Consider the following 27,193-nt stretch of genomic DNA (forward strand, 5'->3'; position numbering starts at 1 on the left):
CATTTTTCTGAAGTAGATTTGAAACTTCGGAGAGCAGTACCTGCCTCTGAACTAGAGAGGCTGGTAATCTTGTCTCCCTCTGCAGGTTCTGCGACGGCGGGGTTGTGGTAAACTCTAACTGATAACCCCTGCTCACTACCCCAAGCACCCATGAGCCCGGGCTGATGGTTTCCCATGCCAGGCGTATGTCTGTAAGCTGACCGCCCACCTGTGGGGAAACCCCTGGTGGAGGGTTCACCAGTAAAGGTGAACACGCGGCGCCCGTGCCCTCAGGTGCGAGGCGACTTTCCCCAGCAGCGTACTTTGCTCTTGGAGGATTGCCGCCCTCTCCTGTGCCTGCTCTCTTCTTTTCCCGAGGGGCGGAAGAGGCGGCGCGGGCAGGTTCTTGAGCTTGAGGCGTCACATTGGAAGAGGCTTGTCCGGTCACCTTGACTTTGGCATGACCTCTTGACCTCCTCTTCCTAGACTTGCCTTTCTTGGTTAAAGACGAAGTCTTTTCCTGCAGAGCTCTCTCTTGGGTGAGTTTAGTTGCGAGTGTATCAACCACTGAACAAAACCCATCACCAAAAGAGTGAGGCTTGTGCCACCGGAGTCTCTTTCAACTTTTCTGACAAGTCTTTGTTGAAAACGAGATTCAACGAGGCACAAGCGTTCTCCCGCCTAAGTAGGACTGCTCTGCGAGTCAGTAGCATAGATTCCTCCATGATAGTAGAGGAAAGCTTTGCCGCTAGCTCACAATCCCGATAAAGATCGGAATCCTCCCCACACAGCTCCTTCACTTGATGACCTACACTCGAGGTCAACAAAGAAGAAAAGGCTGAAAGTCTGGTAGATACTCTGAGAGAATTATCCACCGACTTTAATTGTTCCTCCCAATATGGGGAGAACGATTGTGGGTGGTTCTTATTCACTTGGTGTAGGTAAGAACTTAGCAACGTCCCTTCTATACCTGGGCACCGGAACATTCCGTTATAGTCCTTCTCAGACACACGGAACGTTTTCCCGTGGGCCGGCCCTCTATAAGACAAGGATCCACGATGATCTCCTTTCTTATCAAGAGCCTGCCAATAGCCAAGTATTTCGGCAGGAAGAGTGACACCAGATAATGTGTGTAGTCCACTAACTACCCCCAAGCCTCCTAGAAGGACGCTTGGTGTCTACTCGGTTACCTCAGGACCATACGTCAAGTCTAAGTTACGAGCTAGACGACGTAGCGTGTCCGGGGTCTCCTTCGAAAACCGGGTGGTATAGAATCTACCCCACTAGACGTTGACTCACTTGCGCCCTCAGTGCGGGCCGGAGGAAATGACGTCATCTCATGTGACGTGCCCTCCTCGCCAGAGTCTTCCTCACCCTCACTGGTATCTGAATCCGACCCAACACCGATCTGTGATTCAGACTCCTGTGTTTCAGAAGTGTTTGTCATGGTCGATCCCTCAGTGTAACCTGATAGGAGACCCGACATAACGCCAACTGAAGGGGAGGACACGCCTGCACCTTGCGATGCATTAGGTGTCACTGGGAACGTGGGCTCGCTAGTTACCGTTACGGTGTCGACCGCCTACTCGGCTGCTGTCGCACTGGTACCGACCTAGGTGCTCTACGTTCCCTACCCGAAGTACCCGAGTATTCTGAACTTGAGTCTGTCCAAGTCCGAACATCTGCGGGTTAAACCAAGGAGGAACACATCCCCACATTGCTGCCGGATTCATCCACGGCCCAGCATTGGGGAAATTCCCTTGATTAACGGGTATACCAACTCCTGGCACCCCCATGCTTGTTGCCACTGTCCGGTCTGTGGTACAGTAGTATACAAGTTGGGATTAGGCGCGGTTAGCCGCGTTGGCAACTCTCGACCTTGCGGAAAGTTGAATGACCGCTGGGTCCCTGCTGACTAGTTGATTGATAAACACTAGTATAACCTCGAGGATTATCGACCGTATTGGGAGAATCCGAGGTCAGCGCTGCTTGATTGAACACTTGATGTAGTGTACTTGGGGAGTTATTCATCATTGAATAATTCGACCCATCAAGCATGACCCTAGGTGATCGACTATCAAAAGGATGAACATCCTCTTGAGACCGCTCATGAGTAACTTGAGCAGTCGGATCAATACCTGATGATAATAACTTATCAGGGGGCTCCGCCCATGTCCACGCTACCCTGGATATCCCGGGTTGCATGTAACGGGGTGCCAATGATAGGCTCGAGTAGCACCTTCCGCATCTACCGATCCTTTCATTACTGATCTAGTCTCGTTCACGGGGGACCCCGTTACTAGAAATTGGGTCTACCACTGGCTCCGTTTCTTTCGAGAGGTTTCCCCTGTACTCGAACTAAGCCTAGTGGGTCCCTTGTCACTTTCGGGATCGCTCCCTTACTGCGTGGCAACACTAGATCCTGGCCCCCGTGTTCAACAGAACAGACTGTTTACTAGCGAGAGAACCAGTATCAGATCCTCCTATTTTCCGGGGTTATTCACCCCTGTACTAATGGGTAGATCTTTGGAACCAACCACTTTCCGGGGTGACCCTGTACTCATGAGTAAGTTCGATGAACCCTGCACTTTCCTGGGGTTTCCCCCGGTACTAATAACTGGGTTCATTGTATCGAGACCAGCTGTGTTCCCCGGCACTTGCGCACCTGTACTAACTGCTGGTCCCAACTCTGACATTTTCTGTGGCACTACAGTCGCACCCCTACTACGTGTCTGAGCCTTTAGACCCCAATTCAGGATTCCCGGGGGAACCTGAACCAGAGAAAAGGGCAGGAGCCCTAGCATCGGTAGCCCCCCTTGCCGCCTAACTTAAGCGGTAGCGGGCCTCCTTTGCTATCACGCAGCTCGTTTCTCAACTAACTTACCCGACTTACCACCTTTTGAAGGTCTCTGCTTGGATGGTCTAATTCCCAACTGCTGACCTCGCTCCAAAGCGTGGTATAATCTTTATTATGGTAATTAGATTTCGATTAAATTTTATTCAATCTACACAGAGAAACGGCACAAAATAGAGATTATATAGAATATATCTCTATAAAATATGACTATAAAAACCCGTCACTCGACTTCGATATAGCTTCACTGATAGTGGCAATCCACCATCACACAACTTTCACCTACTGTACGTCTCTGGTATGTTGTCACTAGTCTAATTCTAACAACTGCAAAGAACAACAGGGAAAACGCTATATGAGTATAACAAGTTACGGATATCATATATAGAATAAATTGTGTGATTAAACTATACAGCGGACGCTCTAGCAATGCCTTCCAAAAAGCTAGGCAATCACAAGGTAAGAAAGGGAGTACCACTAGATTATCGACCCCTATGTTTTGGGCGATCGCGGAATCGAAAAATTCGACTAAAGGACACATCCCGATAGTTTAATGAGTTTAAAAGTTCCCCATGATACTTAACACTCTCCGCTATAACTGCTATCCTTCCGATTGCAATACACGGCTGTTTTTAGTACACAAAATCGTTCACCAACAAGCACGACCGTCGGAGCTCATAAGCAACACGTCTTTCTTGGGCGGTGACAAAAAATTTTGAACAGGGATGGTTGCACGCATGCGCTCAACTCAAAGGGCGCCGATAGGTCGGTCGTAGGGACAGGTCAGAAAAATCTCTGTGTGAGAGGGTTTTTGTGTTTCGCATAATCGGTAGATTAATGCAATTTGTATTTGTATCAACATTGAAGGTGGGTAGTTCTATGTATAAGTATGATACAATACAAATAACAATCGATATATGAACATGATGAGAAACTTCAAATTTGTTACTCAATTGCGGCATGAAAACCCACTTGTGTAAAAATAAATGAGAATGCTTGAGATATTAATGATCGAATGAAATTTGCCACATTTTAATTTGGTATGATTTGAAAAATAGCAAGCCCTGCTTACGTTTCTACAATGTTTTGACAAATAAGGGGGTGGGCTTGTTATAACACAGGACTTAAGTTACAATCTTTCTTGAAAATACAACTTGCCCTTTATTATGACATCTCTAAAGTACTCTTACAAGAGCTTACAGTTGAGTTGACAAGCTCACCTGATGTGCATCACCTGATGGTACAATGTAGGCTTGAAGTGGTTCACCTACAACCTGCTTTGCCTTCATCAACTCACCTGATGTGCATCACCTGATGGTACAATGTAGGCTTGAAGCAGTTCACCTACAACCTGCTTTGCCTTCATCAACTCACCTGATGTGCATCACCTGATGGTACAATGTAGGCTTGAAGCGGTTCACCTACAACCTGCTTTGCCTTCATCAACTCACCTGATGTGCATCACCTGATGGTACAATGTAGGCTTGAAGCGGTTCACCTACAACCTGCTTTGCCTTCATCAACTCACCTGATGTGCATCACCTGATGGTACAATGTAGGCTTGAAGTGGTTCACTTACAACCTGCTTTGCCTTCATCAACTCACCTGATGTGCATCACCTGATGGTACAATGTAGGCTTGAAGCGGTTCACCTACAACCTGCTTTGCTTTCATCAACTCACGTAATTTGCTCAACAGCCCTCCCGTTTTTTTTGTCGTCATGGTTCTATGAAAGTTTACCTCCTAAAGACCTAAATCAAATACAGATACATGAAAGAGAAGAAAAATGAGTAATGACCATATTGTAGCACTTGCTGAGAAAAAAATTCTGATTTTTACACAATGGTAACTGACTAACTGTAGTGTACCAGTAGCACTTTAATAAACTTACAACAAAACATACAGTGTGATACCCTGCCAAAATGATGGCTTTAAGTGCTTTATTGCTGTAAGACCCAATCTCAGATTTTGAATCTTGAAAACGATTGCATACATCGTTTACTTCATATGGGGATTTGCATCCTGCACAAGAACAAATAAACACAATGGGGAACGATTGCTTGCTACAAGAGGAAAATGAATATATTAAATAAGAAAGAATGAACAGTTTGCCAACCCAATTAAACATGACAACAAATAAACATGAATCCCGACCAGCACACAACCCAACTTGAAAAAAAAGCAAGGGAATGTGCCGGCATGGGAATCAAACCCAAGACCTTCCGATCTCTAGACGGACGCCTTATCCATTTACCTAATACCTACCAGCTCCCACTGATAAATGGTGGTTAGAGCCATATTATAACATTTGCTGAGAACGCCCTCAAAAATATTTGAAATTCTGTTTTTTACACAATTGTAATGCACTTTACTCTGCAAAAATCTAGACTTTAGGTGCTGTAGACACGCCACACGGAGATCTATCATATTCGTGGAGGCGCAATAGATTACATAACGCATTGTAACTTTGTGCCGATTTGAATATCCGCCAAGCTATTCATCGAGAGGTACCTTTTGTTCAGGACAAAAGAGTTCCGCCATTAAATCGGTAACTAACCTGAGTGACAGCGTATTAACGCTTTACCAGGCAGGCTACTGAGTACTGTCAATAACTGATCAAAAGAATGTCATGTGAAAGTGTATACCTGGTCTCATGTACCCATACGGATACCTAGTGTATGGGTACATGGTATTACCAGGCATTCAAACAGGCACGGAGAGAGCTGTCAAAGAGTGTATATTTCAAAACATGATAACTACACCAGTTATAAAAATTCCTGTATACCTACCACTTTCAACTTGCATTAAAAGTCCTTATTCCATGTCTGAAAAATATGATCCCCAATTTGTACTCACTTTGTTCAAGAAAGTTTAAATATCCACAGTCAAATTTCAGCTGTATATGTTCAATGTATATACTCCAAAACATAACCCCAAATCATGATTTCCAATTATTACACCTCAATACAGCCCAAGGCAGTGCAAGCAATAAAAAAGTCACTGTGTGTCCACAGAGCATTTAATCCATAGCACCCCAATGTGTGCAGAAAGGCATGAAATGGCAACCCTTTCTAAATTGCCAACATGTTAACTCCTCATTGGTTTAAAATGCTTGCATGCTTGAGAGTGGAGGGTATTTCAAGACATAGCATGCCATGCATGTGCAATGATGTGTGCAATATTGCATCATTATCTGGAACATGTGTGCATATTATCATCATATTGAGGCATAGTTCTTATTCTCTGCACTAGATGGTATTGAAGAATAGGTCAGCCAGTGCAAGGAATGAGATGGAAAAAAACATCCTATCCTGCATTTGGGAAGAAGCCATCTCCCAATGAGTGTGGTTGGGAGTTGATACAGGGATCGATACAAAGGGATGGGCATCCTAGTATTACGTAACAAACCGGAAGATGTAGTTTAAGTCTAGACAATAGGCGGATTAGCGGCCATTTTGTCTTCGACATGATTTTATTCATGTGTCCTTATACTTTAGTACACAAATATATAAGTTAACATGTTTACAATATTAAAATTATATTTTGAATAATCAATTATATTCTGTAGTAAATCTATCAAATGACGGTGATTGTTAATTTGTTTAGGTATTATATGCTTGATAAAATTAAACTGTCTGACCAGCTAGTATTCTCCTCCGCCGTCAGTGTGATTCCAGACATTCCACACGTACCATGTTGAAAAGGTGGAGGAGACTAAAGCTGTATTAACGAACACGCATGCGTTAAAAATGATGTAGTTTAAGTCGAACAATAGAGTGACGTAGTTTCCGGCATTGTTCCTATGCACTTTCACCCTCCTGGTTGATATGGCAATTGGGAGGCTTGGCCAAGCACATTGTCATAAAGGTCAGAACATGCTATGATAACATCTCTGATCAATTCATGAAAGTTGGACATTTAGGAAGCTGCTGCTGGGAATATTGACATGAAATTGTAATTTTGAAGGAACATACATGTTGAAAATGGATTCTATAAATTCTTCACCATGTGCTGGTCAAGCTTGAGCAAACATGAAATGGTAAGTGAAACATATTTGGGAGAAAATTACAGCTGTACATCGAAGGTGGCATGTTTTGGTAGTCCAGGCATTGGGAAAGTGAATTAGTATGATGTTCTGAACATAGTCATGATAGTAAAAGTGCCCACTTGAGTGAGAGGTACCTATTGTCCTTATTCAACCCAAAGAGCACGCGCGCACCTAATATTCCTAATCAGACTCCATTCGGGGGAACTGAACAACCTGCCCCCCCCACTTTCAATGTGTGCTGCGCACGCTAAGCCTACTTTAGATCTAGTAATAAACTTTCTATGCAATTTCCCTATCACTGACACAGTCACAGTGCATTTTTTTGCAGTCACATGCACACACTGTCTGACACTGGCACTGGCACTGGCACTCATATGCATCATCATGCACTCAGTGATGCCAACGCCGCGCCTTAGGCGCACAATTGGGCTACTTGGCGATCACTTGCCGCTACTCAAAAAAGCATGCCGCTACTTGTCTAAAATTGGGCTACTTTTGTCAGTCTCAGGCCGCGGCACTAATTTGATGTATTTTCCTTTTAAATTAGCCGATTTATAAAGGTTTTGAGTCTTTGAAGATCCAAATTGAAATTACAATAGGTTTTGTGACCATTTATTGATCGGTCAGTAACTTCCCAGTAAGTACCGGAAGTTTCAAAGTCAAGTGCTTTTCCGCCCAATTGGGTGTTTTGCGTTCTAAATTCGGGTAAATCCGCCCAAATATCCGGTATTGGGCGCTTTTTTGGAAGCTTTAAAAATTGGGCTACTTGAGAATCCTTCACCGCGGCCTGGCGAGTCAATGCGCCGCGCCTTGACGCTGAAAAGTTTTGGCAACACTGCATGCACTGCCACTGATGAGCATGATTAGTCCGAATAATCAGACCCAGAACAAAGTATTAATTTCTGACATGATGATGATCCTGTTCTGGAGCATGATGATGAGGAGGTAAGCTTATTTATTTTTTTCCGCAACGAAACTATTGCTCGCCTGCAATCTCATTGTCCTTTTGAATTACACAAACTCATAAAAATATTAAAGATCTACCTAAATTCACTTCAATATGCTTGATTGTTGGTTTTCAAGACAATTTAGCGAGTTCTTTTTGCTTTCAGTTTTGATTTCAGTTTCCTTGTGTGTACGCGGCCATTTTCCCAAGATGCATCATATCGCACAGAGGTCATGCACGCTCCCATGCGTAAGGTCAAAAATATGAATATTTATTAGAATCTTTCTGTTCTGATTGGTCAGTTTGATTTAAAAGCGCAGGCTCTTGAAAGCTGCGGAAGTTTCAAAACACACACAGCCATTATTGTCAGCCCCCAGCCGATTGTTGATTAAAACTTTGCTTGATTTTCACTGTTGTTCGTGTTGAGGCTTACAATATAATTATTTCTACTTGTATTGTAGTTGATCAAAGAATTTACCATCATGGTGAAATCAAATGGAAAAGGTGAAGAAAAGCACATAGAGGTGGTAGTCAGATGCAGGTAAGCTTACATCATCAGATGATGGCTTAAAACATTAACATGATTGTTAAATATCACATGTATCAATATCAATCATTCATCACCATCATGAAAAAACATTTATAAGGCACACATTGCACATGGGTGGTGCAATATTATAATAATATAATTGTCAATATGTATACGTGTAAAATATGTGGGGAGGGAATTTGGGAGGGGGGTGCAAACATTTTTTGTTTTAGAGGTCCACGTCCACTTCATGACTTGGCAATTCCAATCCAAGGGGGGCAAGCAATTTTGGCACAGATGTTTTGTTTTGTTTTGTTTTGTTTTGGGCACTGTAAATGTTTCTATTCAGTATGTATACTATATAATATAATTATGTGATGTGTACACTTTAAATACTCGAGAAAAAGACGAGAATTCTAGCTTCGAGCTAGAATCACGGTAGTTACACATTCGATGCTGAGAGACCCTAAAGCGTAAAGGCAAAATAGATGATCATGATGTCTGACATCGTGTACCGGTATATAATTTAAAGTGGAGGGGTAAAAATGGGAATTTGTCATGTCGGCCAGCACGAACATACATATTTTTAGATGTCTATATCAGCAAATGGGGGTGAGATACATTTTTGTTGAGTCCAGAATCTGGTTATTTTGGTCAAAGACACCCTAGATTCTAATTTAGAGCCCTGTAGTAGCTTACCCCTAGGGGAAGATATGGGTGTCTAAACTCGGAAGAAAATTAATGTCGCAACGCGCGTAGTCCGCGCATGCAAAAAGGGGTCCGACCCAATTTTCAATATATGCCCGTTCTCGGAAACGACAAGGAGTAGAGACTTACCGTTTGAAATGTGTTCATTTGGCACATGTACATGTACAATCATGGCTACACATGATAAAAGTGATTTTAAACAAAATCTGAGAGGGTGACCAGCCAACCCATTTGGGTGATTTGAGATGGACTGACCCATTTATCAAATGTCTAACCTGCAAGAAAAAAATGTTGAAAAAAGAAATTCTTGCCCAAAAGAAAAAAAACGTGTGCACTCGAAAGTGAATGTACTTTTTTTATAGAATTTTTTTTGAAATATCCAAAATTATGTGAAAGGTTTCTCCTTAGCCATAAAAATAGCAATTTTGATGAGATGAAGCTAAATGAATTGAAACTTTTAAAACATGCTTTGGTCTGATTTTTTTGGTTTTTACAATTGGTACCAATTTATGCCTGATAGATAACTCTATTAGTGTGCACTTTTTGAAAATAATTTCAATTGTTTTAAAAGGGTTCCAGCCTTTGATCTATTTTTGACTTGTTTTGGACCTCCAATAGTTTGCTATTTTGGTCAAAAATGTGTGTTTTTTTTTAAATATTAAAAAAATAAAAATTTTTTACAAAATAGCAGTTTAGCCCATTAAACGGAAATCGACAGCCTTACCCTGGACAAGATCTGTTACGGGCTTTTCTCGTGCATTTTGTCACAAATTTCACAGAAAATTTAAAGCAACACAGTTTAAGGGGGTACTACACCCATTGATTTTTTTTTGCATTTTTTTGCATTTTGTGAAGAAATTACAAAAAAAAATTGGACAAAGTGGTATGCAAAATGAAGGGGCAAATCTTCTCGTTTTATTGGTGACATCGGTATCAACGTAGCTTACATGCTTTTGAAAGTAGAAGCCAAAAGGTGGTACATCACTGATGATTTAAATTCACTTCATTTTGGAAAGCTTACTATCAACAGATTTCGTTAAAATTTTGGATATGTGTTGCTAACATGTTAGGGAAATAAAGTTAAACATTAATTTTCACCAGGTTCGCCGTCGCAAATAATAAAGGAGACAAGGAGAAAAAGTGATCCCGCCTGGGAATCGAACCCAGGACCTCAGGTTTACGAGACCTATGCCTTAACCACTTGGCCACGGGAGCTTCATGATTAGGCTGGTTGGAGGAGATAAGTTTAAGTGACCGCTTATGGGTTCAATTTCAACCAGCCTAATCATGAAGCTCCCGGCCAAGTGGTTAAGGCATAGGTCTCAGTAAACCTGAGGTCCTGGGTTCGATTCCCAGGGGATCACTTTTTCTCCTTGTGTCCTTTATTAGTTGCGACGGCGAACCTGGTGAAAATTAATGTTTATTTATATAATTCCCGTCGATCATGCCACTGTTTTTCCGGGAAATAAAGTTGATATGTAAAATGGGAATAAGTGGTTCCTGATTTCTTTTATGACTTCATGAACCTAGTGCTCCACAACTATCAAAAAAGGAACTGGTTTTACATGCTTCTATTTTCAATGTTGCGCTATATTTTGTATTTTTAACTTGCGACATTATATTTCACTGAAACTTAATTAAGCCACAGGTAACAGGTTACCACAACCATACTACAGCAATGTTGAAAAATATTGTATTTCTTGTAACCTATACCACATATTGGGTAGTTTTCCGTAAGCTTAACTTTTGTGATTTTGGTAACTATTTTATATTTATTTGTGAAATCCATCTCAACTTCATGTAGGCATTCTAAATTGTACTCACCATTTACATCCCAAGGTATATTCCACCTTGCACTTCTCGATATATATCCAGTTAAAGACAGAATATCAAAATTATTCCTCATTATGATACATTTTGTATCACAGACTCTCACATGTGTATTCAAAATTGATGCTTAAATTTGACCTGAACCAATTGACCTATAACCTGACATACGGTGACCTAATAGCCTTTTCTTCTCCTAACAACACATTATAGTATCAAATTGACTAATGACTATGCATCATTTGTGTAAGTGTTTATTTAATTTATTCAGTGTTATATATTTTGCAAGCACCACTAGATTTTCTATAGAGAGTATAACAAAGGATTTAATGTATTCTATTCATGTACCGTACCCTACTTGAACATGTTGAAAAGAATAAATTATGGTTTGTTATGAAACACGCATCTAAGTTACCAGGATACGGTAAACAAAAAATATATAGGGCTAAAATGACTTACTATACAATAAAAGCACCTTTTTTATTTATTTTTTTAAATTTTTTATATTTCACATGATCCGTGCATATATCGCCTCGCTATAAATGAAAAAATATTTTTTAGACCAATCAAACCAATATATGGGTGTAGTACGCCCTTAAGTTCACAGACGGGATATATTTTTCCTACATGTAGGCCTACATGTATGCCATGGCCTCAAGCATCAAGGCCAAGGCTCCCGCTAGCCTTCAAAATCTCTGCGTCCAATCGGACGCACAACTGTAAAACCTGGTCGGGAAATGCGCGTCCCACTAAAACTTTTGTGTATCCGTAAATGTTAATGTGTTGGGCAACAGGGAATTCATACAATTTTACAAAGCCCCCGATTGCCAGTATTGCATCACATTACATCGCAGTTTGATGCAAATATTTGACTATTTCCTTTCAGATTCCTGATGAGATTTTAAAGATTTATGTAAATATTATTGTCAATAGCAAATTACGTGAGACTCGGTACACCGGTCGATCTTACCGCTTCGATGTTGATTAAGATACTTCTTGCATCGATCCCGAGATGCGGAAAAACCAATAGTCATTTTGTCCCACATAAATGAATAAATAACAAAAACCTCGATCCCCGGTGGACTCACCCAAAAGGTGACGCCACACCATATGATCGTCCCTTATCCTCCTTGGTCTCCGACTGACACAGACGTGCCTATCGATTGTTCATAGCACTGTGTATCAATTTCTCGACCAAAGGCGAGATATACGGTTGTAGTTTCACACCTTAGGTAAAACCAAACCGGTATTGTTCGGCTGAGGATAGTTTTGACGGCATTTTCTGGCTAAAAAGTGACAAAAAACGATCCAAAACTTAGCTACATATCGTGCATCCGTTTATATACGGGACACACAAGCAATTCAAAATTGCCGCTCGTTGACGCCATTCATTTTGTTTCCCACGTAAACAACCATTGCAGCCTGTAAGTTACAATAGATGTTTGTACATACACATTGTATTTCATGTACGGTAGGTTATTGTTGCTATGTTAGGGTGATTACTCTATCGTTATGTCTTCATTACCGTCCGATAAGACGAGTTAATCAGATATTCATACGGTGGGGATTGGTAGGGACCCGCCTGACATTTTAGTAATAAAGTTAGCCAGTCCTTACTTTACCACTAACGTTAGCGACCAGCCTCCGTGCTCAGGTTTGCTTACTGGGCTTGAGTCGCGTGTTGGGGGGGGTAGTGCCCCTCCCTTTTCTCCTCGCTCGCTCGCCCTGTCGGGCTTGCCCTTCCCTGGTGACGGAGCGGGACCCACACCCGCTCTGTTTCACCCACAGGAGTGCTCACGATCTTCTAGATGTCTTTCTTTTGCTTAGGACTCTCCGAGTTCCAGCTTGACGATTGGGATAGGCTCCGTCCATCGCCATAAGACGAAGAAGAAATCTACCAAGGGCACTGGTAAGGTCGACACGGTGGATTCTGCTGTGACAGCCCTATGGGTCATGGCAGGTCTGTTTAAGGGGGGACCGGTCCTCGGACAAGCAGGGGGTTCCTTCGGGACTGCTAGCGCGTCCAAAGGCTCAGCAGCCAGCGAAAGCACTGACTATACGTCGGAGCAAAGTAGCAGGCAGCAGAGCGGTAACCACCAGCGAAAACCCTAGCGGGTATTGCAGCAGGAGGATACCAGTCGATACGGTAGATTCTGCTGTGACAGCCCCTATGGGTCATGGCAGGTCTGCTTAAGGGGCTCCGGTCCCCGGACAAGCAGGCGGTTCCTTCGGGACTGCTAAGCGCGTCCAAAGGCTCAGCAGCCAGCGAAAGCACTGACTATACGTCCGGAGCAAAGTAGCAGGCAGCAGAGCGGTAACCACTCAGCTTAAAACCCTAGCGGGTTTTGTAGCAGGAGGATACCAGCCCTCTAGCTTAAAATCCTCACGGGTTTTTAGCAGGAGGACACCCATCTGTTGCAGGCATATCTACGGGCTCAAACAGCCACAGTAGTAGCCAGCGACGGGCAGCATGCAAGGGTACCCCGGGCTTGCCTGGGTTGAACCCTAGCATGCATGGGTTCAGCAGAGACGATACCGCGGCTAACGCTGTGGGTGTAGTCTTAGCAGAACCAACTGGGGTTGTCACACGGCAGGGTTCCATGGCGGGACCGCCGAGTGATACCCTGGGCCCTAGAATAGCTGCTGGCTGTCCACAGGGACTGGCTGGCGATTATTCAGGGGTTGAGCTCGCAGTCTCTCACGGGACAGCGACCCAGGTGCATTCGGTGGCAGCTACAAAGACGAGCCACGGCTTGACTTCAGTGGTAGCCGCTATGCACCCGCCCATAGCTGCCGTGAGTGGTCCGCCACACACAGCGACCTTGGGCGAAGCTCTAGAGGGTACAGTAAGTAGCTTGAACAGCCTAGCTGATCAACAACCCACTTATGTCCTCGAGAGCCAGCGGAGCGTGGGTGATCCATTACCGTCAAGGGGTCAATTACCCTCTCTTGATCGATCACTGTCAAATCAACAGGGCATAGCTCCATTGATTGACGCTGCCTATTCAGGTGGCGAGGTGATTGATCAGGGGTATGCACGCTCAGCTACCCGTGGTACTAGGCAAGCTCCCTCTAGCCAGGGGACAGCTGGTATAGCGGGGTACCCATACACACGGCTTGATCCCCTTGCGGGGAACGCAGTGGGGCATGGGTACAGTGGTACACAGCCGGGAGCCCTCACGGGCACCTACGCTGGAACCACGCATACAGCGGTACACAGCCGGGAACCCTCACGGGTACCCATGCTAGTACCGCGCCGGTACCACGCCAGCACACAGCTTGATCCCCCCAACAGGGAACGCAGTGTGGCGGGGTACAGCGGTCCACAGTTGGGAACCCTCACGGGTACCCATGCTGATACCGCACCGGTACCCCAGCACCCGCCTTAGTCGCCACAGTCTCTGTGGCAACAAGGGGAGGCGGTGCTGGTACTGCAGTACCATGGGGTTACCCTGGTGGCGGATCCTTTCAGGGTCAGCTGCCGGCTGGGTATGCCCGTGGTACCCGCCGCAGGGTGTTTCTTCCACGGCCTACCGTGGCAAGTGTCGCCAGCGATGGCCACGCAGTACCAACATCAGCTGTTGACCAGGCCAGCCGGCATGGGGCTAACCCAGATCTTGATCAGGGTAGGCCCCGGGCTGCTAGCGCTAGGACGACGGCTGCGAGAGCATGCGGACCCAGTGGTGCCATGGCGGATACCTCAGGGTCTTGCGGGAGTACTCCCTCTTCTGCTGGCAGGTAGTCGGCGAGCCACACAGTGGTTATGCCTTCTTACCCGCTTTCAGATGCCCGTCCTCAGTTACCGTCCTCATCGGAGCATGATACGGATACTGTGGGCGAGGGAAAGGAGTCGGAAGCTGAGTCCGGTAGTGACATCACTACAATCTCCTTCCCCCGCGGCTCCGCGAGGGGAGCAACAGCACTGATCTTCCTCCGGACGCCCCCTAAGGGGGAGTCCGTGGAGGAGGACCAGGGGATCCTTTCAGTAGGATGCTCAGCTGCTGCTTCCTCACAGGGGACGCCTGCACTCTCATTTCCGGCAAACCTCACGGGTAGATATCGTAGGGCTGTCGAGCTCAGTAGAGCTATGACGCCGCGTGCTTGCACGCTTCCTCTGCGTGTAACGCGAGAGGACCACGGGACCTACCCGAGGGGATCCGAGAGGGACCCAGATGTCGGCGAGCGTGTCACGCTCAGACAACATCTGAGCTCTTCCGCGAGGTGGGCCTATTAGCGGTGCTAACAGCTAGCCTCAACGAGAGCTCCATGGGCCTAGCCCATAGGGTGTCCACTCAGCGCCGGGGGGGGAGGGGCCTGCCACTCCAATCGCTCAACGCGATGGAAAGGCAGGGTCCTTTTCTCTTTGGATGCTTCTGCGCCACGGTGGAGGACCGTGCAAAGAAGCTACCAACGGAGCACTCTGAAGAAGTCGGAAACTGCCCTTACCATGGGTAGGAGCTCCGACTTCAGCAGGCCGTGCACCACCAACAGTACCCGAGCCCACTACCTCTGCAGCACCCATTTCTGGGAGGCGCAAGGGTAGCACAGGAACAGCTGGCAAGCCCCGAAGAAGAGCAAGCGCTCTTCCAAGGGAAGCTAGGCAGAGCATTCCTGGGGGGCTCAGCGGTTTTTCCACAGGGGGATCTCCCAGTGGACGACCGCTTATGGCTTTCACCCAGAGGTGGGAAACCATCTCTTTGAGCGCCTGGGTATGGTCAGTGGTGAGTGGGGGTTACAGACTGGCAACCCAGTCTCCCCACATTCGCCTGCACATTTCAGAGGTCCACAGTAGTGCCGCCAGACGGCCCCCAGCGTCCGGGCACTACTGACAGGGATCACACAGCTTCTCACGAAGCGGGCGATTGTCCCGGTCTACCCCCTGTTCTACGGGTGATCTTGGAGCCATTGGCTCCAAGGAAGACCGGCGACGGGAGCCCCATCCGGAACCGCAGGCTGTTGAACACGTTCTTCAGGCCCAAGAGGTTCAGAATGGGGACTCTCGCCGGTGCTAGCCTGCCCCATCAGGGGCATGGGAACAGCATCGCTAGATCTCTCGGACGCCTATCTGCATATGCCAATCGCCTCTCAAGATCGGAGGCATCTGCGCTTCTAGGTACAGGATCAAAATTACCAGTTTTGATACCGCCATCCGCCTGTCCATCTCTCCCAGGGTGTTTAACACTCTTGGTCAGAGCGGTGGCAGCGCATCTGAAGCACAGGGGTGTCAACATCAGTTGCTACCTGGACGCTTGGCTCATATACGGACGCACTCCACTGAAGACTACGGGTCTCATGGGGTTGATAGTCCGTAGGGTGCGGGACCCTGGATTTTTGATCAGCTCAAAAAGTCCAGCGTGGTCCCGACGCAGACACCACTATTTGTAGGGGCCCAGATCACCCTCACGGAGGGGTTCGCGGTGCTCTCACCCGAGCGGGTGATTTAACATGGTGCGGTGTGCCTGACTCTTGGCCGAGTCTCGGCAAAACCCGCTGTGGCATGGATGAAGGTGGTAGGCCTAATGGCCAGTATGGTAGACCTCGTACTGTACTGCCGCTTTCTACGCTAGGGCTTACCCAACTACACCTTCTAGCCTGCTTGCAGGCCCAGTCGTCACCAATATCCCTCGCGGTTCCGCTTGTCGGAGATCGCGCGAGAGGAACTCTGGTGGTGGACCCATCAGCCCAATTTGACCCAGGGTGTCAGGTTTCCTGCACCCCGGTATGTCACGTAGTGACGACCATAGCGCCAAAACGGGGCTGGGGGTCCACATCCACGGAGACTCCGCCTCGGGCCTATGGGGCCATAGAGACAGAGTTTCACATCAACCTCCCTCGCTTACGAGGAGGTGATCGTGGAATCACATACCGTTGTCCTGACGGATAACACAACCGCGGCAGCCTACCCCAACAGACAAGGGGACTCCGGCCACCACGATTGAGCCTGCATGCACGACACCTGATAGGGTGGTGCAAGTTCAGGCAGATTACGGCGAGAGCGATACACATCGCGGGCGTCCACCAGCATCCTCGCGCACAATCTGTCACGAGGAAGGGTGTCGGACCAGCAGAATGGTCCCTTGCTCCGCAGGTCGCCAGACGATCTTCAAGGGATGTACCACCCTCGAAAGATCTGTTCGCATCTCATCGCAATCATCCACTGCCGGTGTACTGCTCAAGGGTCGCGGACCCCAAGCATTCACCGTGGACGCTCTGTCCATAGACTGGGGAGGGATGACAGCTTATGCAGTCCCTCCGATCTCACTACTCATGAGGGTGGTGGCCAAGATCGGGTGGGAAGACTGCATTGTCATTCTGCTAGCGGCAAGGCCGCTGGCACTCCCCGAGGTACCAGATCTACTCCGGATGCCCGGAGCGGAGGTACCCAGTCTATCACTAGAGCACCTGCAGTTAGCTGCATGGCCCTTACCAGGAACGCAAGCAGCGGAGGGATACTTTTCATCAGAAGCTGTTTTTCTCATCGCCGGGCTAGACGGAAGTCTACCTCCGCACGTATAGCCAGAGTCTGGCTCCATACTACGCTTGGTGCAATGAGACAAATAGCTCTCCCGCTAGAGACTCTGTGCTGCTAGTTCCGGAGTTTCTGACAGAAAAGTTCCAAGCAAGACTTCAGCGGGCCAATGGGGCCAGCTATAAGTCAGCTGTCCTCTCCATTCACCGAGGTTTCGAGACGGGTCGACTATCATAGCCGATGGTTACCTTATTAGTCTCACGCCGACGGTATGTTCAACGAGTGTCTACTAAAAGGAAAGTGATCCTCCTAAGGGATCCCAACACAGTCTTAGATTACTTTAAGGGTCACCTTTTGACATTCCGCCAAAAGCGACGCTTAAATACGTGAATCTCTCAAGATGGCTTTCCGGTTTGGCGTTGGCTTTCGGACGGCGGTGCTGAGTTGCACACGGTCTCGAGGTTAGCTTCCGTGTTCACAAACACTGGAGCGACACTGTTTCGGGCGCTCTGTTCTCGTGATTACTGAACGGGCGCGGTGCATACCGACATTCGCCCCTCTCCAATCCCCAGGGTTGGGCAAGGTTCGGCTGAAGCCAAAGATAGGCTGGGGTGTCCGATAAGGCGCTGCAGAACTATTTCTTCCGAACACAAGCCTTGAGAGGGACTCACGACCGCATTCATCACCCTTACAGAGTTTTTCGGTCCAGCCGCTGTCGCAATGGCTGGTCCAGGTGTTGGTGGGGTCCGGGGATCGCGGGTTTCGCGTCCCACGACCCACTCGACACGCAGCTATCTCATCATCTTGGGTATACCGCTCGGTTGTCCCTTGAGGAGATCTAGCAGGCGGTGTCCCGGAAGCCACCTTCGCCCTTCTCACGATACTTCCGCTTACGTTAGTAATCAGAGACGGGCGGAGGTTTACCGACATTGTTCGGGCGATCATAATACGGTGGTGTACGGGTACCAGGTTTTCAGACTATACAGAATACTCAGCATGGTAAGAACCAGTGTCGCTATTCTTAACCACCAAACTTATTAAGTAAGGAGTTTATGTCTGTGATCGCGTGGTCTTTTTTGTTTCCCGACCGCTGGGGGAAAATATTTTCTGACCTCGCGAAAGCCATCGTTACCCGCTCCCGATCCCTGATCAGATGCTGACCAATCTTGTACCTCCATCCGTCCGGTTACTTGCTAGATCGATCTTTCAGATGTTGATGCAAGAAGTATCTTAATCAACATCGAACGGTAAGATCGACCGCGTACTGAGTCTAGTCCCAAACAGAAATGTTTGGTAGACTCATAACCGTGCGATCTTACCTTTCCGATGTTGATTATCCCGACCCCGCCACCCCCTACAAGTTTGGTCCGGTAGGGGATCCCAAGTCGGATAAGGGATTTATCATATGGTGTGACGTCACCTTTTGGGTGAGTCCACCGGGGATCGGGGTTTTTGTTATTTATTCATTTATGTGGGACAAATGACTATTGGTTTTTCCGCATCTCGGGATCGATGCAAGAAGTATCTTTAAAATCAACATCGGAAAGGTAAGATCGCACCGGTTATGAGTCTACCAAACATTTCTGTTTGGGACTAATTCATGCAAACTTGCTGGCAATGTACGATAGTTTAGAAAGTTGTATTTTTGCTCTCGTGTTTGAGCGAAAGGTTGTAGTTCTTCACACGTCTGGCTGTCTTAAGAATTTTTGTTGACTGGTTGTGGTTGACCCGGAAGTGTTGCAAAATGGGAGTGGTTAAATATAAAACTTTCATCCCAATTTCAATATTTTACTATAAATAACCTCCGGTGTAAAAAATTGCACCGCTGTCCAGGGTCTTAGCTAGAAATTGAGGGTTGCCCGTCATTTGAATAAAATTGCCTGTCCTAATTTGACCTTTAAAAACATTTACCAGACATCTATAGCCCATTGGGGGTTCAAAGAGTTCAAATGTGCTGAAATGGCCTTGTTCTACAAATTGGGTCTACTAAAAAGGGCAATTAGCTTCTCAAAACATACAATTTATAATATAGCATCTGTCAAAGGCATTAATTTTGCCCGTCCCAGGAGCAAGCTGGCCGTCTAAAATGACGGCCAGACGGGTAGCTAGCTAATTAAGACCCTGCCGCTGTCCGACTGAAAACAATAGCAACGCACTTTAGCATCGAATGCATAACAAATCGTGTGCAAATTCAAAGCTAGAGTTCTCAAGTAAATCCGAAGGAGAACTGTACATATCCACAGTATTTCAGGCCAAGGTCTTACCCAGCCATTTGTCTGCCCGTCTTTAAGACGGGCTAATCTAATTTTAGACGGGTAGGGTCTGTGATTTTACTGATGTGATAGCTCTAAAACAGAAGATTTTAAGAATATTATATATGACCTTGGGACTAATTCAAAGTGACATGTAAAGGCCAAATCAGGACATATTTGAACACCCTTCCATGGGTATAGACAAGTTGTTTTATATTTGAGGGTCAAATTTTGGTATACACAAATGGAGATTGGACGGGTGGTTTCTGATTTCTGGCTAAGATTCTGTTTCAGGCTCTATACATATGTACACTATCGTGGACAAAAGGGCTGGCGTTGTCTTGCTGAAGACGACGACTTGCTTGTCATGCTTGTTGTAGTGAACTACACGTCTAGGATTGTGAACAACCCGAGTGCAGACATTTTTCAGTTTTTACGACTGTAGAAATGGGGCACCTTGAATTCATGTTGTGTCACACTGACGTACAGCCAGCCTCTGTAAGAAGAATTTGAAACACAGTGATGATATAACGATCACAAATGTGGTCATTTTACATCATCAAATGTGCTCAAAATTTACAAACATGCACTAAATCATGAAATATGTTCACGTACAAGGAATGATAGGAAGCACTTGGTATTTATGTGAAAAAGGCAAGGGGTATTTTGTGTGTACCCTGGATAGGTCTAAGGTACATGTAGACATAGCGAAATCAGTGGAAATCATAGTGATGGAGGTGTGAGTAGTACCTCGGTATACTGGTCCATCACTCCTTATTTTCACCCCTGCCTGGGGGTACACATAATTATTGCCCCACCCCTACGTGTAAATTGTTCCAGTGGCAAACAGGGGGTTTACTCAGAGGCTGTATGTCGCAATTTTGGCCCCAGTGAAAATTATATTTGGCGCACACAAATTTGCAATGCTGTATTTAAAATTACAGTTTAATACCGTAGTCAATTTCAGGTATTACTGAGCTAAAATTGGGCCAATTTAGGGGGGCTCTTCATTTGGCATACCTGCACCTAATTTCCAAAGAGAGTAAATATTGCCAGTGGCAAATCTAATGTACCGGGTACATGACATGATGGTTCCGACTTTTGGATCTTTGATTCTATACCTCAAAATACTTTTTAGTTTTAACTGTCTGGAGGTGTGATTGAGACAGAGGTCTATTTTTTGTAGTCGGGGTCATGCGTCTCAACATTCAGCCCCGGGGGCCTCTCAGAATTATACTTGTAAGCATCCGTGTGAAAGAAAACACAGATTTTGGGTGGTTTTGAAAAGCAAAATGAGGATCTGTGCGGATCAGCGATTAGGGTCTCAAAACACTCATTTTACTGGAAGAAGGGGTGTTAGAACGATCCTCGCTTAGGGTATAGTTTTTTTTTAATTACCCAATTACAGCCATTAGTGGTGACATTTAAATAAAGTTATTCGGCACAAACTTGGTTTCTGAGCAATTTTACACACCAGATTCAAAGAGCAGATTCAAAGGCTGAAGTTGTCTTGCTCTAATTTCGAACTTTATCATCTACATGTAAGTCAAATGAAATCTCCTAAACTTATCTGTACACCATTCTCTTTCTAGACCAATAAATAGCATTGAAAAGAAGCAAGGGTCTCACAGAGTGGTAGAGGTAGACAAGGCAAGGAAAGAAATTGCAATTGATGTCAAGTGGCTGAAAAACTTACCAAAAAGAAGTACACTTTTGATAAGGTAAGATGCTTTTTAAAATGAGCCTTATTTATAAACGTAATTCAAATTTACCATTTTGTTTCAAATTTGAAAATGTATACTCTCTAAAATGAAAACAGACAAACAAAGCAGCTGCTGTTTGTTTATGATGACCCACTTTATACTTAATATTTGGAGTCATCACACAGCTGGTGGCTGTAGTATTTGCGCTTTAAGTACCATATGTCATTGACGCGCGAGCACTCACATATATACATGTGAATTTACGCCAGGGTATGAACGCTCACCTGTGCTTTACAATGTGTTTCCGATGTTGATTTGAAAAGTTGTATTATTTTGTTGAACTCTTCATTCAGGTATTTGGGCCCAAGTCAGAACAGATTCATCTATACAAGAGTGTGGTGGTTCCTATTCTGGATGAAGTGCTTGAGGGTTACAACTGCACCATATTTGCGTAAGTAGAGATAAATAAATTCTAACCCTAGTATAACGTCACTTTCAGGCTTCATGCTTGTTAGGGATTTGGTACCCACCTGAAGTAAGGGATCAGATAGCAAAGTTTGCACAGTATTTTTCTGTGGGACATGAGAGCACATCAGACACATCATAATGCATTCTGAATACGAAGAATGTCCTAACATTTTTTGCCAAAAAGACCTAAAAATTTAGGTATTTTGGGGAAAAAGAATCTATATCTTTAATACAAAATTTTAAAATGATGGATTGCTTTTTCTCCCAGCTACGGTACTTACACTTTAAGTAATTTAGTTTACTTCGAGGACTATTAACATGGTTAAATGCCAAATATACCAATTTTTAATAATTTGCCATTAAAATTTGTATTATAAATATCGCGAATTAAAAAAAAATCAGAAGGACATTCCTTATATTCAGAATGCAATTTGGTCTGTCTAATGTGCTCTCAGGTTCCACAAAAAATACTGTGCAAACGCTGCTATCCGATTCCTTAAAAGTAATAATAATAATCCAATGAATTTAACAACATAAAAACATTGTGTTTCAGAATTTAATCAGTGGCATTACAGTGTGGCCAGGCCTGAAGAAAAAGGGGAAATGCTGTCAAAAATATGCAACAGTTCATTCCCAAGTTACAAACAATGTTTAAACAATGCAAGTTTAAAGCCAATTAGCCAAATCTTAATAGAAGTTGTTTGTTTTGTTCATTTTTATTTTTTCCACAGTTATGGGCAGACTGGAACAGGCAAGACTTTCACAATGGAAGGTGAACGATCTGCTGATGGAGACTTATCATGGGAACAGGTAGAAATTGAATCTTTTCTGCTGTACATGCAGCTTTTCATATATTGGCTGTTTTTGAATAATATTGGAAGTACCGTATGCTATTAGAATTCAAAATGAGCAATAAATTGATTTAAGAGTGCAGAGACTTCAGCTTTGATTTGTCTGTCTGTTACAATGTACCAACTTGTTTGTGTTAAAGATGGTTTCCACTGTGGTATTTGCATGCAATTACCTCCTCTTGAACGTAGAATAGCATTCTACTGTAATGTGGTTAATTTTTGCATGCATGTAATTGTTCACGCTTTGCCATTGAATTTGGACTACTTTATAAATTCATGATTTGAGTTTACTTACATTGACATAGAATGACCCATTCACAGTACCTGTGTTGTGCTTGAAATTTAATGTTCTTTGAAAATGTCAACTTTACAGTATATCTCACCATTATTTATTGACTTTTGTGTGATTTGATTGCAGGATCCGTTGGCCGGTGTCATACCCAGAGCTATGCATAACATATTTGAGAAACTACAGAAATCCAAGATTGAATTTTCAGTCAAAGTCTCATTTTTGGAGATGTACAATGAGGAGCTATTTGATCTGTTGACGCCTGAACATGACATGCAACGCCTGAGGATATTTGAAGATGCTGCAAGGAAGGTATCTAGTCTGTTGATTTGGTTTTTCTTCTCCAACATTTAGAACTCTGAATAGAAAATGATAGAAAAGTGTATAATCTGCATACATAGGTCAAAATGGAGTCATGGAGATCAAAAGAGTGTACCTTCAAGTTCCATTATTTATTGACAATTGCATGGAATTGAACAACACTTTTAAGTTTTTATGTTACAATGGTTTTACTGAATGTCTAACAGACGTGCAAAGACATGGCAAAATAATTGTGAAGTACACATGTTTGCCCTTCATAAGCAGTAGGCAAACATGGCTGAATCTGTAGGTCTAATATCTTGGGTCAAAATCAATTGCACACTCAATTCATATAAAGGAGTAACCAGCATGTTATGTTTGCTTCAAAAATTATGAAAGGATTTAATATGTATAATAGGTGTATAGTAGGTACATGTATCATGTGTTGGAATATATTAGCAAGATATTAAGAGAAATTGACTCATTTCAGGGTTCTGTGGTGATCCAGGGATTAGAGGAAGTGACAGTTCACAACAAGGATGAAGTTTATAACATTCTTGAGAAAGGAGCCGCTAAGAGACAGACAGCTGCAACTCTCATGAATGCACACTCCAGGTAAGGATGTGGTATTACTGCATTATAACATTTCTTTCAAGCTTCAGGATATGAAATAGGCTTTTGTTTTGTGGTAATGGTTGTTTCAGAATGTACAACTGCTTTTAGGCTCTGTTACATAAAGAGCATACTATCTAGAAACAAGTTTACATAATCCAGACAGAAGAAGCATATTGTGCAGTGCTTGGTCACTCCAGGTGCATTATGCGGTACACTCATCAAATTCTGCATTCTTATTTCAAACCATTGGTTACAGAGTATTCAGCAGTTTCAAAGGATTGCATTTCTGTTTTCTTCATTCTCTTCTGTTCTGTTTTTTCACTCTTGTCATTTAGCTATATTTTATGAATCCATATTAGTTGGAATTAAACAATAATTTATTTATTTAAACTTTCTTTAGACAGGGTAGCAATAAATGGGATAAATTCAACACTAACTTTGAAGATTTTTTGTTTTAATTGCAGTCGTTCTCATTCAGTGTTCAGTGTAACGATACACATGAAAGAGAACACCATAGATGGAGAGGAGCTGCTAAAAATTGGCAAACTGAATCTGGTAGACTTGGCAGGAAGTGAGAACATTGGTAGATCAGGAGCCATAGACAAACGTGCTAGGGAAGCAGGTAAGGAGGAAATACTATCAAACAGTATTATTAAAGGTTCACCTTGGACTCAAATGATCAAGAATGTGTTAAGTTTCTAAAGAAATTAAACCCAAAGAGTACCAACTCATGGAGGGCAACGGTACTTAAAGATTATTTTGCCACTTGCCAGATATTAACTTAGATTTGAAGAGTGTGCTTGTTTTATTTTTCTGATAATGCCTGTTACTAAAGTGTCCCAAATCTTTTTTCGAGGATTGTAGTTCTTTAACTTGTAAATGTTGCTTTAATCACTGCAGGCAATATCAATCAGAGTCTTCTGACCTTGGGACGTGTCATCACTGCATTGGTAGAACATGCACCACATGTGCCATACAGGTAAATGAAAATCACACACCAGAAAGAGTGGGAGTTTCAGACTGTTTGATCACTCTCTCTAACAAATTATGTTGAAAAATTATTGTCTGCCAAGAAAAAGCTAACAAAAAATTATTTTCTGCATTTCAAAATTACCTGGTCTTTTGATTTGAAATCACACTTTTGTAAACCAATAAGTTCAATGCACCTTTTGCCCACTATGAAGACATGCTAAATGTATACTGAAAGTAAAAAAAGCTGCTTCTGCATTCATTTTGTGTATAATTAAATTTACTTAATTAAATCTCCTACATTAAACTGAATACCAGCAATAATAGCCACAGACAAATTGTAAAAGTAAAGGGGGGAAAATCATAACTGACCAACCCATCCATAATTCAAAAATGGTCCATGGACAAGCAAAGAATCTTTAATAGGGCTCAGTTCCTTTTTTGGTCAACTATCAGTAATTGCTAGCAATTGAAGTGTAAACAAGTATCTACCAGAAGTATAGATCGGAAATGAAATCCAATTGTAAAATTTTGCAAGCACATATGTGTTTGATATGTGAAACCTGAATGTTTTCTAATGATTTTGTTTCATCCTTCCCTATATAGAGAAAGCAAGCTTACACGCTTGCTGCAAGATTCTCTTGGAGGAGAACAAAACCTCCATCATTGCCACCATCTCACCTGCTCATGTTAACATTGAGGTAAGTGAAACTTCACAAAGTTGTGATCATAAAAACAACAAGATGAGAACCTTGTAGTGCCAGGGTGATACATCGTCATTAAGGCTGGGATTTTCTGGTTATTTTGTGATTTACGGGCAGGTACCCAGGGTACCGCTATCACCAGGGATTAAGTCAAAAGTGGAGTGCAAAATTTGCACTTTGAAAATTTTATAAATGGTCTTCAAACATGAGGATTGAGTAGCAATATTTAGTTTAAATATTACCTTCAAAATATTGAAAGTGAACCACGGCTTTGTTTGAATTGAATTTTGGCCTCTTGAAATTGGATTTTGTGGCTTGAGACCAAGTTTATCAACTCATTGACTGCCATTGAACTTTTCAGGCAAACTTTTCATGCAAACTAGGCCATAGTTAAATTATGACCTTCTGAGATTCAAAACCCAGATAACTTTAGAGTTCAAACAAGTGTAAATCATAATGTCTCATACAAACAGATGCCTGAGTAACAAACAAGTCACAGATTTGTCTTATAGTACAAGTCCGTTCAGTATAAGATGGCACATGACCTTTGAAAGTACATGGGGTCCCCAGGGGAGACAAAGGCCAAATGGTATACAAAACTTCAGAAACTGTGTGGTAGCTTTAGTGAATGTTGCCACAACTTTAAAATATCCTTATATGATTTATAATTATAGTTATTTAAAAGTGGAAAAAGAACAGGGTCATAGTAAACTATGATTTCTTTTATATTGAGAGCTCTACATTCAGTGTTTTTTTTTTGGTTTTTTTTACTATAATCAGGAAACAATGAGTACATTAGACTATGCCCATAGAGCAAAGAGTATAACCAACAGACCTGAAGTTAACCAGAAGTTGACCAAGAGAGCCCTCATCAAGGTAAGCTTCATTTTATCATCTAAATATATGAATAAGTACAAAGGCTGATATCACTGATTTTAGTTTTAATATACAGGGTGTCCCTGAAAGAAGCATTCTCTTGGTCGGGCTGATGTCACAAATGGGAAATAGCCTTGTAAAACCAGTGTGCGCATGTGCAGTTCCCTTTCTCGAGCTGGTTGCTATGCGCGCGCTTGTGCAAATGGGACGAAGGGGACAATGTTCCCGGATGTCCGACCGAGTGAATACCGGCAGAAATTATTAATATTTCAATAGTATTAATATTTGAAAGCCTGAACCAAACATCAATTAATTTATGCAATTGAACAATTAACCAGCTTTTTCATATACTCTTTGAATTTTGAAAATGGACTGTTTCATTCTTGAAATATAAGAATTTTACAAAAATATGTCATTTTCAATCCACTCCTACCAGTTTCTGGCAGGACAGTTCTTTCAGGGACACCTCTGTACAGGAACCAATTTGTAACAAGATTCAAAATTTGTCAATTAAAAAATTTCATATTCAACCATACCCATGTTTTGATGAATCCAAGTGTTTGAAAATATTGGATCCAAAACATAATAATGATAAAATGGGATACTTTACACCCAATATTTATTGGTCTTGCAATGGGTTTTAAAAATATTTCAAAACTCATAGCGAGACCAATAAATATGGGCTCGATGAATCTATTTTATATCATAATGGAGATGTAAAGATTCCATTCATATTGCAAACAACATGTAAGTAATAAAAAGCCTTAAATAAAACAAAGAAGAGACATTTGTTATCAACATTTTGT

At 43.5% G+C, this 27,193-nt stretch overlaps 2 protein-coding genes across 8 annotated transcripts in view; one reads left to right on the plus strand and one right to left on the minus strand.

Moving 5' to 3' along the window:
* Nucleotides 1-8,039, minus strand: part of LOC140149121 (xaa-Pro aminopeptidase 1-like) — a 30,889-nt gene extending 22,850 nt beyond the window's left edge. For 3 of the 7 annotated variants that reach the window (XM_072171299.1, XM_072171296.1, XM_072171300.1), the window contains exons 1-2: nucleotides 7,926-8,039; nucleotides 4,439-4,584 (exon numbers count right to left, since the gene is read on the minus strand). In XM_072171299.1, coding sequence (XP_072027400.1) covers nucleotides 4,439-4,555 — 117 coding nt within the window. In that variant the 5' untranslated portion in view covers nucleotides 4,556-4,584; nucleotides 7,926-8,039. Of the gene's footprint in view, nucleotides 1-4,053; nucleotides 4,178-4,207; nucleotides 4,381-4,438; nucleotides 4,585-7,925 lie in introns of those variants that run through there. The other 4 variants (XM_072171297.1, XM_072171298.1, XM_072171302.1 and 1 more) reach the window with 4 other exon arrangements.
* LOC140147500 (uncharacterized) overlaps nucleotides 6,840-27,193 on the plus strand; it is a 35,565-nt gene continuing 15,211 nt past the window's right edge. Inside the window, 13 exon segments of the mRNA XM_072169280.1 lie at nucleotides 6,840-6,872; nucleotides 8,289-8,368; nucleotides 21,205-21,284; nucleotides 21,287-21,333; nucleotides 21,669-21,766; nucleotides 22,515-22,593; nucleotides 23,053-23,235; nucleotides 23,714-23,838; nucleotides 24,303-24,460; nucleotides 24,739-24,817; nucleotides 25,414-25,455; nucleotides 25,457-25,508; nucleotides 26,292-26,387. Coding sequence (XP_072025381.1) covers nucleotides 6,840-6,872; nucleotides 8,289-8,368; nucleotides 21,205-21,284; nucleotides 21,287-21,333; nucleotides 21,669-21,766; nucleotides 22,515-22,593; nucleotides 23,053-23,235; nucleotides 23,714-23,838; nucleotides 24,303-24,460; nucleotides 24,739-24,817; nucleotides 25,414-25,455; nucleotides 25,457-25,508; nucleotides 26,292-26,387 — 1,152 coding nt within the window.

The sequence above is a fragment of the Amphiura filiformis genome, chromosome 3, assembly GCF_039555335.1.
Source record: "Amphiura filiformis chromosome 3, Afil_fr2py, whole genome shotgun sequence".
NCBI classification, from domain to species: domain Eukaryota; kingdom Metazoa; phylum Echinodermata; class Ophiuroidea; order Amphilepidida; family Amphiuridae; genus Amphiura; species Amphiura filiformis.